Genomic DNA, 12302 nt, shown 5'->3' on the forward strand with positions numbered 1-12302 from the left:
CAGCTGTCCAGACTCAGGACTGATGACTCGGGTCTTTATGTTTGTACAGTGTTTACTAACTACTCCTCAGGTTCAGCAAAATGTGATCTCAAAATCACTGGTAAGTTTATTCAGTAGAATTAATAGATTTTTCAATTTTCACTCTTTCACTGGCTGGACTTTTAATCTGCACTTGATGGAGTTTAATTGTTGAGAATTTTATTATTAGTGAAGATCAGCTTTCATAATTAAAACACATTTCATGCATGTAAGACAAACATCAAAATGTGCTCATGCTGGACATGAACATATGTTAACTGTTTCTTTCTTCTTCTTTTTTTCTTTCTTTTTTTGTCTTTTACAGCAGCTGCTGATCAACTCAGAGATCGACTTTAACACCCAACACAGTTGGGAATGGCACTGACAGCACCACCTCTGATGTGGTGTTTGCCATAATTCAGAAAGAAAGTGCAGACACAAGACTTATTTATAGCTGTAGAGATGAGTTTCTCAGATTACAAGTAATAAATCCAAGTTTCTTTGATGATTTTACATCTCATCAATACCAAATAATTTAATTCCAATTTCTTGTTTAAAATGTATTTTCTGTTTTTTTACAACCTGCAAAATGATCATTAAAGAAGTTAATTATAGGATTTGACAAAAGTATTTTTTGTTATGGTGTGCTGGCTCTGTGAAGAAACAATACTGGCTTGATCAAGGCTTTCTGTGTTGTGTAAAAATCAACAAAAACAAAACATCAGCTATTTAACACTAATAAAGTGATTGAAGACACTGAGACCTGAGGGCCATGGCCCTAAGAAGAAGCATAAATACTCACAGACAGGTAGTCAAAATTGTTTTATAGTTTTGATATGGACCAAAGAATATACAGATGACTTTCTGAAAAGGTTTGGTGTGAGTAAGGCAGCAAATGGAATTAAACCCAAAAATTAGTTAAGTGAGAGACATTTTAACCATCAGGATAATAAAAAGAATGAAGAAGGGATAACAGTGAAATTCTGAAAAAAAAATAGTTTTATTTGAATCAATTTGATTTTTAACATGAAACAAAGTAACACTTCTCAATGTTTGTTTTTTTTAACATTAGTCAGAAAATTATATATTTATATATCAGTTTGAATTAGCACTTTGAGGAAAATGGCAGTGGTGAAATGTATATTTAGTTAGCTTCTGAAAAGAAACCAGTTTATTAAAAAAATGACAAAATAAATGTAGGTTAAAAGAAACGAAAGCATTTAAACATCTAGTAGAATGGAAACCTCCAGAGTCACAAAATTAAAATATAGAACTTGAATAAATGTGAATAATTCACAGTATTCTACTAAAAAAAATATATCGTGTACAAAAATATTTACAGCAATTATGACACAGAGTGTATTTTTATAGTTCAGAGATTTCACAAATCTCCCTGTAGGTTTAGGGGAAACTAGCCTACATCGATAATTTGAGAGTAACAGTTGTCACTGCTAAAGTTAACTTTAATCTTGTTTTATGATGCTTTAGTAAATAAAATGAAGTAGAAAAATGCTACATTTTAGGAAAAAACTCATTTGATTTAAGTTTGATGTGCTGATAATGTATAAAACAAACAAAAAAATCATAAGGAAGCGTTAAAGCTAGTTTTATGTTTATTGGTAATGAGATGTGGTTCCCAAATGAAGCATCATTCTTGTGTATGTCCATTTGCGTCTTGGGATTACAACCATAACTTATTATTGCAATATTAAACTGTACAAAAAGTTAATCAACTGTTTCCTATATGAGTACTTTGTACACACTAATTTCCCCAAAAATAATCTGACTTAAAACCAAACATCTCTTCTGAGAAAACTTTAGCCTACTTCAAAGGATGTTAGATCTGAGAGGAACTGCAGCCAATCTATACGCTCATGAAGTGATGACATTTGGAAAAAAAAAAAAAGTTCAGGCGTTATTGCTTAGTCTAGATGTCACAAATAAGCTACCTTGCTTATTTTACTTCCTTTGGTATGAAGTTTGCAGTGTGGTTAGGCAACAATAATAATAAGTCAGTTAAATGCAGGAAAAGTTGTGATTAACATTTCTTCAATCCTTCTTTTTCTTCGATGCAATTTTGGACTGCCTCTTTGAGCTTCCCAAATTGCTCAGTTTCAAACAATTCAATTAAAATCAGTTTAAAGTCCTTCATATAGTCTTAGAAAAAATACTAAATGAGACCAATAAATTTGAACAAAAACATATAAAAACACAATAAGAAATCAGTTAAAGCTAGCTTCATGTTTACAGGTTGATGTTAATTCCTTGGTTGTTCACTTCACAATCCATACTAGCTTTGGGAAAAAAAACACATGTTGTGCTCATGTCCATGTGCTACGAAAGACAATCTCTGCCTATATGTTGATGGAAGAGGATAACATTCAAAGTGCTAAGAGGAAGAGGAGGATAAAGAGAATGGAGAGAAGGGGAAGACCGAGGAAGAACCTTCAGAAGAATTGAGGAGCTGATCACACCATGCCGGCTCGTCCAGGTTTATTTCAACAAATGGGTCACTGGAGCAAACTGCTGTGAGAGAGGACAAAGATTGGGATTGAAGAAGACAGTGGATTGCAAAATGGAAAATGCCAACTTATCTGCAAACACCTAATCACTGTGCAGCAGTAAAACATTAAAAAAGTGCCACAGAAACAGACAATGTTCACTTTTAGAGTAAAACTGATGGATCACTTCTGCAGCCAACACTTTTAAAATGCAGACATTTTCATTTAAAGCCAAATGGTCTCTACCTTCAGTTGGTCACTGACCTGTTGCTACTGTAGGTCTACCTTTTGAATTTTGCATGAAGTAAAAACATTTCAGGAAAAAAGTCCACATTTGGAGGATGGGATTGATGAGGGAGACATAATTCACATCACTCCTTACACCAGTGACCACAGTAAGAGTCCCATATACAGCTGTGGTTGGACGTTTCCATACACTCATTATCGGCATGAATGTCATGGTAAATAGTCTGACAAGGATAAAGCCTATTAAATTTTTAATTGTAATCATGGTTGACTACAACTGGCAGGTTTTCTTTGCCGCATAAAACAATTTGTTTAGCAGCACTTATTGGAATAAATATAGGGGCAATTGTGGCTCAAGAGTTGGCAGTTCGTATTGTAGTCGGAAGGTGGCCGGTTTGAGCCCCGACTCCGACAGTCTCAGTCATTGTGTCCTTGGGCAAGACACTTCACCCGTTGCCTACTGGTGGTGGGCAGAGGGCCCGGTGGCGCCGGTGTCCGGCAGCCTCGCCTCTGTCAGTGCGCCCCAGGGCAGCTGTGGCTACAATGTAGCTTCATCACCAGTGTGTGAATGGGTGGATGACTGGATGTAGTGTAAAGTAAAACGCTATACAAATACAGGCCATTTACCATAAAGAGTTGAGCCATATGTATACAAAGAATTTCAGTGAATATTTCATGTTTTGTCTTTAGACATACATAGAAGCGAGTTATATTTTGGAGCTTCATGGTAAACTTTCTCGTGCAAGTCCTGCATGATTTCTGAAAATGCAATAGAGAAATGACCGTACTGCTTTGTGTTTGTATTTGCATTATTAAAGAAAAATCTTACTTGGGTTGTTGTTGTTTTCATTCTGCTGCTCCCCAATAGCATCAAAGAAAAGGCTGGTACTGCTCGGTGGGTTGGATATCTTGTCAGCTTCATCGCTACTCAGTGAGGGAGTGGTGTTTTCAGCGGGTGAAGTCTCCACACCATTTGCTTCTGGCTGTTCCTCAGGAGCTGAGTAGAGAGGTCAAACAGAAGACAAACAGGATTTGTAAGATAAGGTGTAACTTTCTTTAGTGCTGCAGAGTTTTGGGTAATCCCCGCAATGCTAAAGATATTATTTAGTGTAGTTTAAAGCCCTTCCCACAACATACAGTACTTTTTTCGAAACATGTAATTTGCAATCTTATTTGTAATTTGTAATCTTACTGTGTCTCTGTCCTACCCAAATAATTTTACTTTACTTCTAAAAAAATAACTTATTGATGACAAAATATCTTGCCTTGTAGTTTAGGCTGTTTAGAAATAATGGCGTAGTGTGGAGGCATATATTCTTGGACCTCTCTGGGCCGCTTATTACAAACAGAGCATTGTTTAAATCCTACTTTAGTGTTGATGCTGATCATGAGTAAAACACAGTGTCACAAAGCTCAAATCTCTCAGTGTGGTTTCTTGTAAATGACAATGCATTCACAGTACTCAGAGGCAAGAAGTCATGAAGTACAAATACATAGTTACTATACCTAAGTAGAATTTTCAGGTATCTGTACTTCTGAAAAACAGTTTCATTTTGTACCGTTCTCTCCAGTGGAGTCCTTTTCCTCCGACTGTAGACTCGTGCCATTAGCGACCGGTGGAGGTGAAAGGTCATCGGTGGCTTCAATATCTTTAGGTACCGGTCGCTCTGAGATGTGACACACATACAAACGCCAAAGCAAACTCATTAGGATCATCTTAAGTGCAGACATGTATATATAAAATGTAATTCCACAGAAACACACCCAGATCATCCAGGTAGACTGGCTCAAAGGTGCCAGTGGGCTGGTTGAGATGACCAACAGGATTTGGACGCTGGAGGTCAAATGAATATGTCTGCACAAACAAACAAAAATGCAAGCAAGATACTAATAAGCGAACATGATGTGTGTGTACCTGTTTTAATTGTAATATAATAAGCAAAGGCTAAGTGCACAGAAAACAATTTCTACTTCCATTTCTTTTTCTTACCCTGGAGGCTCGCCTCAAGAGGTAGAGGATGATACACAGAATTATAATCACTATGATGATAAGCGCCAGGACAACATAACCTAGAGACAAAGATAAGCAGAGCTGTTTTAAAAGAAGTGGTAATAACATTGGGACCACCCAAAAAAGGGAATGGGCTCTAAAAATTAATATTATGCTGTTATTCTTACATTGTTAAACTCCTTAGAACATCACTTAAAAAAATATAAAAACTATTTAAAAATTCAAAAGTAGAATTGTAGAGAAATTACAGTGTCAATTTTTTATCATGTAATCAGCATTGCAACCACAGGGGGACACTAGCATTTTTTATGGTTGATTTTTTTTTAGTCCCACCAAGTAAGAAAAACTAAAAGGTGTCTCGCCCAGGCAGCATACATATTAGAGCCAAATCTAGCCTACTTTTGGCACTGGCCAGTGTTCTGTGTGGCATGTCGTGTCAAAACTTTGGTGGAACTGTGGCTGAGTAGTGGTAACCAGACACATCCTGAGTAAGTGCTGCCAGTCACAACCCAAGGCAGCTCACAGGAAACCACTGATATGTGCCAAAAATCCGTTAACATCTAAAAAAATTTAACTGTTTTGTTTTTTCTTTTGTTTTTTTAAAATATAGATTCTAGATCCTATTTATTACCACTGAAACAACTGGCCACTGTAGTTTTAAGAAGTTCACTACAACATTAGTGTCCATTTGGACAGTTGAAAATGATAGCGGAATAAAACAGACAGATGTTTAAATACATAATAGATAATATAATAAAGATTCTTACCTGCAGACGAGCCAGGTGGAGGGGGTGCTAAAAGAAACAAACAGCAGGCTCAGTAATTCAGCTAAAGTCAGTTTATGTTTTTTTATAATAGAAAAGTGAAGCAAATTCACTTTATAGGTAAAAGCGTAGCATATGTCTGAATATTTAAATTACAAGAGGATGAGCATTTGATTTTTCTTTAGTTAATTTGCAACATTTACAAGTGACTTTCTGTTTAGCAGGCACTATTTAAGCATAGTGATTCAATTTAAGTCAGTAACTCCTTTCCATCTATCCATATCTCCTGTTAGTATCCATGTGATTACTATTCAGAAGCTGCTTTTCAAAAAAAAAAAAACTTTAAGGATTATTTCGGTTTAATGTCCCAAAGAATCGATTAAGGTGTTCCACAAGGATCAGTACTGGGCCCCTTTTAATACTTGTTTGTTTACAATTTTATTACAATGATACTTTTATATCTACTACTTACGTACTTTTATATCTACCCCTCACCAGGTCTGCCTTTGTTTTAGTCCTGTCTATAGGAAATACCCTAAAACCTGCAAATTAAAATACCCTGAACTTTGGTTCGATTGCAGGCTGTCCAACAAAGTTCAAACTGAACTTGGAGTGTATTTCTATTTTCAATAGGACGATATGTTTTTCTCTCTACTACACATTAAAATTACTTTTTCTAATCCACAACAAGAACTATCTAGCTAATGGCCAAGTTTAAATAAAGCAATGAACCTATTTCTATTTCATGTTGACTTTGTGATTTCCAAACATATTTCTGCTGATATGTTGCTTCTTTTGGATTATTTATAATGTGACTAACCCTTATTCTAAATCTTAGTTAACTTTATTGTTTTAATTGTCTTTAAAATGATAGATAATGATAGATAAAGATGTTTTACATGTTACATGTTTTGAGCACTATATATCATTTTAGATACAAGAGATCAAAAGTCAAGCAGAAACTTACTCCTTCTGCTTGACAATATGGCTCAAATGATTAACCTGAATTGATATTTAAGTCCTAATTTTAAAAAAGAAAGAGGAAAAAAGGGGTACAAGTATGCTGCTTTGTGGTCCTTTTATGTGATACGGTGACGTGCCACTGTGTCTGAATATTCAGTTTGACTGTGTGTTAGAATAGGGTGAGAGTGTTTGAGTGGTTGTGTCTGCAGCCTGCTTACAGCTACAGAGCGTGTGAGCCTGCGAGTGTTGTGGTTTGGTGCACAGGAAGACAACTTGGGGCGCAGAACTTGTGCATGTGCTTTCTGAATATGTGACGGTACCTGTAGTTCCTGAGCTGGTACTTGGTGTTGTTTGAGTCATTTTACCACCACGGTGTGCTCCTCCTTGTGTGACTATGCTGGTAGTCTCTTTTGTTGGTACATTAGTACTTGTTAGAGTAGTAGCCACTGTGCCTCCAGGCTGTGAAGAGTAACAAACATCCTTTGGTTGTAAACATTTCATCCTGTAATCTGCCTGATTTCTGTTTCACTCATTGAATATGAAGGCATCTGACTCTGTACAGCAGTAGTTTCTGATTCAAAAGGCTTCCTGTGAGGAGTCTTTGTAGTTCAAGTGAGTTATTTTTTGATGTGGGAAGCCATGTCTATAGACTGTGAATAAAAAAAATAAAGGTGACTGTAGCCACCGTGGTATCACCCAGTGGTTTTAGAAGTCTTATTTCGAAGGCTTGAGTTGAAAACTTTTCTAGGCGCCATCTTGTTTTTTTGAAATTTTCTCGTCACCATTGAAGGATGAGTCTGGATGTGAAACCGAGCTCACTGCATACTCGTGCAGAAGCCACAACCTAATTCATACACTCCTTTCTCATCTATTTTACTCAAATTAGACTATAAATTTAAAAAAGGACATTATGTTGAGTCCAGTATGACTTTAAACTAGCATCAGAGTCCATAAACTGCGGAAACAAAGCTCCCCACAGGAGTTTCCGCACCGGAAGTAGCATATGCTAACGTGCACATAGTCAATTGTGTTGCTAGGACTGATTGGAGGCAAATTTCATTTCAAAAGACTACTCGAGGGAAGCCTTGGTAAAAGCATGGTTTTGTACAAAGTGTGCAAAACGGAGTTTGCATACCATCGAAGCACTTCAACCTTATGGTACCATCTAAATGCAAAACATGTTGCAGCGAGCGCAGAAACTGTGGGAGCTGTTAGCGCTAGCAGTCCAAGTACCAACAAAAGGTGTCGGCAGCCCAAACTTCAGGCTTCAGGACCAATATTAGTAAGTCAACAAACTTTGGATGGATTGCTCTGGACTGTAGACCACTATCAGTGGTAGAAGATGTAGAAGAAAATGTGCTACAGTTAGCGTCAGGTGATCCAACTTTCTAACTGCCATGGCGAAAGACTATTTTAAGTAAAATTCAACAGCTTTTTGACATTAATAAATGAGCAAAATTAGATGCATTACAGACAGCCCTGCTAATATAGAGGAACTACACCAGGAACAAACAAGACTGGGGCAACAGAAAGAGCCACTCATACAGGATGTTTCCACACTGTGGAATTCAGCCCTGGATTTGGTTTCTCGTCTACTAAAGAATCAAGAGGCTGTTTTTACTGCTTTAGACAAACAAAAGCACAAGCTACCGTAGTCATTTTAACTTCATCAGAGCTGGTAAAACTCCTAAAGCTGCCGACTGTCCTTGAGCCATGCAGGTAAATAATACTATTTTTAACAGTTTCTTCAAAAAGCCCTATAGTTACAGTTATTATGTGGATAAATAATGAATTTCTTGAACTGTGTACTACCGGTTTGTGACTGAGCTTCTTGGAGGTGAGACATGTGTCTCATGTTCAGTGGTTTTACCTGCTTTCTGCCGCCTGCATCACAACATGGTCTCTGATGATGACTCAAACTACATGGTGAAATTTAAGACTGCCTTCACAAAGGATCTATCCCAATGTGTAGCTACACTCAACCATCAGTGGCTCAAGATAGCTATTGTGCTTGACCCACGCTTTAAGGACTTCACATGTCTTGCAAGGGTAGAGCGAGAAGAGGCTTGGACCAGCCTTGAGGCCCTGACAGACTGTCCACTGCAGTGGTGGTCCAGTCGAGCAGGGACCTACCCACAGCTGTCTGTCCTGGTATTTGATTAGTGCTGCCACTTCTGTCCCATGTGGGAGACTGTTCTCATTTGCAGCTCACATAGTAACAAAAAAGAGAGCTGTCTTGAAAATGTGAACAGGTTAGTTTGTCTAAGTAACTGGCTGAAAGAGACCGACAGTAAATAAGCATGGAGGTATAGTGAGTCCAATGGGTTTGCTATTTTCTTGCACTGAAATGTTCGATGATCACACTGTTTTAGCCTAATGTTAAAATAATGTTGGCTAAGGTTACTCAGAGTTTAAAGGTGAAGCTGGTCAAATAACCTTTTATGTTTTTGCCTTATTTTTTTAAACTGCACTTTATGTTGAAACAAGTATTATTATTATTAATTAAAGACAATACCATTTCGAAAATTTACTTAAAGTACTTAAAATAGCACTTTATTTTTAAGTCCGCCCAATTTTGGAGAGGGATATTATTTTTTTCTATTTTTTTCTTTCCAGAAATTAAAAGTGCTTAAGTTCACAATATTCATGTCCATGTCTATTATTTGATTCTGTCGCCCACTAAAACATTTTGGATTAAAAAAACATTTGCGCTTTGGGGCAAATTTTCTTATGTGATTAAATGCAATTAATCAGATTAATTAATTACAAAGCCTCCAGTTAATTAGATTAATTTTTTTAATCAAGTCCCACCCCTAGTAATACTAACTTACTACTATGAGCTTTGGCAAATAAAATAATAATTTCAACTATGAGTATCCTACCTTGACTTGGGTGTTGTGATTAATTATTAATAAGGAATTAAACAAAGATATGAAATTGGCGTGCTCAGTGTTATTCATCCTTTGCTGAACTGTTATATTTTTCTTCATCAGTAGCTGAAAATAACTATTTGGGATGTAAAGCTGTTGATGGAGAATCAAGTCAAAGATTAAACTGAATTTGTGAAAACAGAAGTTGAATAATTGCTCTTTATGTTGTGTGATGATCAGAGTTGTGATTAAAGGCAGTAAACGACAGCTTGTGGTTCTCCAACTCTCTTTACGTCTGTGCAGCTACTCTGCTTTTAACTACGCAGCTTCATAGTGACAACAAGACTTCAGGAAGTGACTGCATGTTGTGCACCAGGAAATAGCTCCACCATGTAACTGTGCATAAAGCCTGAGTAGGTGGCTTTTTGCACTTTAAAAAGAACCAGACTGCTGTGGATATTACTTTTTATTCCCTTCTTAAAATAAAGCCTATTTGAAGTTTATGGTCTCAAACTGAATGGATGCCAATAATGTGAACTCATAAGCATGAATTCCCAAACCAGACTTTGTCTTTTTACACTTTGAGAACCAAGATTTGCTATTTAACTTTGAGATAATTGACTTACCATACTGTTTGTTTCCTCTGCTGTAGTACTCTCAGGGTCTGTGTCATATTGCATCTTATTTTCAGTTCCTTTTAAAACGTATCTGGCAGTGATTGAGGGGACAGGAGAAACTGTACCTGACATAAAGGAGAGACGCATAAAATCACTTTGAGCCACAGTTAACCTCCCCCCTCTGAAAATAGCACTGTAAAATAATAAACTATTACAACTCTGCAAATAATGAAGTGATATAAAAAATAAATAGAGTGACACAGTTATGCAACAACACAAGAGAAACAGCAGTCTGCTTCAGAAGATAAACCAATGCAGATTTTTATGGTAGTTTAAGAAGATACAGAGTGCTGACCAGGTTCAGGGATTAGTGTCTAAATCTGAATAGATTTACACAATACATGAGTTGTTCTTATTACAGAGGACATTTATACTGTAGCATTGCTACTTTTTTAATGGCAAAAATACTCCAATATTCTCTACTTTATACAGAAAGGAAATCAATATAAATAGATTTTCAGGTTATCAGATCAAGTGACTTTTATTTCTACAGCCTAATATTACATGTAAGGGTTCATAGACTTTACAGGCATAAACAAAACATATTAAGGACGTCAAAGAATTATTCAATTAAACATCTAAATGATCAGAAATGCTTTCAAAAAGTCAGACTCTTGCTTTTTGTCCTTTTCATACCACAGGTCCATCTGTATTTGGACTTGTGGTATGCAAGAACCTTGGTATTCTCAGCTTGTTTTATGTTAATTAAATAATTTTCTAATTTCCAGTGGAACATACCGTTGGGTTGCTCATGACTTGTACCATTTTGTCCCAGGCAAATAGGAGAAACTGCTAGAACTGAAACAAAGAGAGAGAATGAGCAACAGATAAACATGAGGTTAAAAATGAGCCAGTTAGTCATGGAAAGAGATCAAATTAAATACAAACATCTGAAATTGCCTCAGGACGCAGACTGTGGGTGTGCAACATGATTCTACACTTTACCCTAACAAGTAAATGTCATCCAGATTCTGTGGCTAGCCGGTGTGAGATACACAAACCAACTAAACATGCTCATTTACGGTCACTTGTTTGACAAAGCACACTTGTTAACTGCTGCTGCAAATACGTGTGAAAAACAGAACAGCTGGTGTGAAAATGAGAGCAGAGAATGGTGAGAGAAGCAGGACAGGAGATATATCATTTTAAATCGTATCAATCAGTCAGTTACAAACTTTCATTTACTCTGCACTCTGACCTTTGACCTCTCTACCAAAGTTCCTCTGTAAGCCTGCAAACCTTATCTGTATATTACATTGTTATATGTACTGCATACATGTTCTGTGGTCCTAATTTATAGTAATTACAGCAACCAAAGCACTTTCATGTTTACAGGGGCATTCACGTTTTTTGTGGTTGATAAATTTAAATTTGTAGCAAGACAAATAATTCAAATAATTATAGCTAAAGAGAAAAGCCTCATGTTGAATTAATACATTCTGCTAATCTGTTAATATTTGCATTGATTTGCACAAAAAGCAGATTCAAAGAAGGGCGTGCATATGGCGAGATTCGTGTGCTCCCAGATTACTTCCTGGATATGTCATGCTTCTCGAGTCCCTGAATGACGCTGAAATGTAATTAAATGCATGCAAGTGCAGATTTAAGAGCAAATCAAGGCTTTCCTTGTGTTGGTCAAAGAAAGGTTTGATGTGGAGCAAAAACTCGAGCCTCCTGCAGCGTCTGACCCTAAAAACAATCTGAACGTTGCCCTTGAAAGCTTCTGAGTTTTTGAGCGCGCACAAGGACCCCGATCACAAGCTTTTCTGTTCCCTTTTAATTTTATTTTTAACTTACCACAAATTCAAACTTCCTCTAGCGAGATAATAGAGCGTGAAATCAGAGATGAAAGCTGCGTGACAGTTGAGTTAAACTCACCGAGGAAGCAGACACGGCTCCACAGCTTCATGGTGGTGATGAATTTACTTTTCTCTCTCTCTCCTACTCACTGAGATTTTAGCCACTTAAAGTTGACGTATGACCATCAGCAGGACTGGTGAGTTTCCTTTTTTGTTTTTTCCTTATTTTGTCCTTTTTAAAGCGATCCTCTTCTTCTGATGCTGCTCTCGCTCCTTAGCTATGAGCTTTCTGCTTGCCGCTTTCTCTCTCTCTTCCTCTCTCTCACGCTCTCCTCCCGCCCTCACTGTGTCTCTTGTCACTCAGTGCCTGTTTCATTTGTGCTTAGTGCTATATGCTTGTTCTGTTAATGCACGCTACACAACCTAAAGCATGCTGAAAACAGGGCGGTTGAT

General features: G+C 37.0%; 1 protein-coding gene across 2 annotated transcripts; it reads right to left on the reverse strand.

Annotated features, from left to right (window-relative positions):
• Positions 1-1005: 1005 nt before the first annotated feature.
• LOC113017518 (uncharacterized) lies at positions 1006-11986 on the reverse strand. 2 transcript variants are annotated; one of them, XM_026160667.1, is made up of 10 exons: positions 11929-11986; positions 10789-10848; positions 10000-10115; positions 6824-6962; positions 5544-5570; positions 4756-4835; positions 4530-4620; positions 4325-4432; positions 3595-3762; positions 1006-2541 (listed from the first exon to the last, which is right to left on the reverse strand). In XM_026160667.1, the coding sequence occupies exons 1-10, from the start codon at positions 11957-11959 to the stop codon at positions 2408-2410; spliced, it is 954 nt and encodes a 317-aa protein (XP_026016452.1). In that variant the 5' UTR covers positions 11960-11986; the 3' UTR covers positions 1006-2407. The 2 variants fall into 2 exon arrangements, with proteins under 2 accessions (XP_026016452.1, XP_026016451.1); XM_026160666.1 differs by having other exon boundaries at positions 1006-2544.
• Positions 11987-12302: the final 316 nt, after the last annotated feature.

This window comes from Astatotilapia calliptera, unplaced genomic scaffold (genome assembly GCF_900246225.1).
Source record: "Astatotilapia calliptera unplaced genomic scaffold, fAstCal1.2 U_scaffold_14, whole genome shotgun sequence".
Lineage (NCBI taxonomy): Eukaryota > Metazoa > Chordata > Actinopteri > Cichliformes > Cichlidae > Astatotilapia > Astatotilapia calliptera.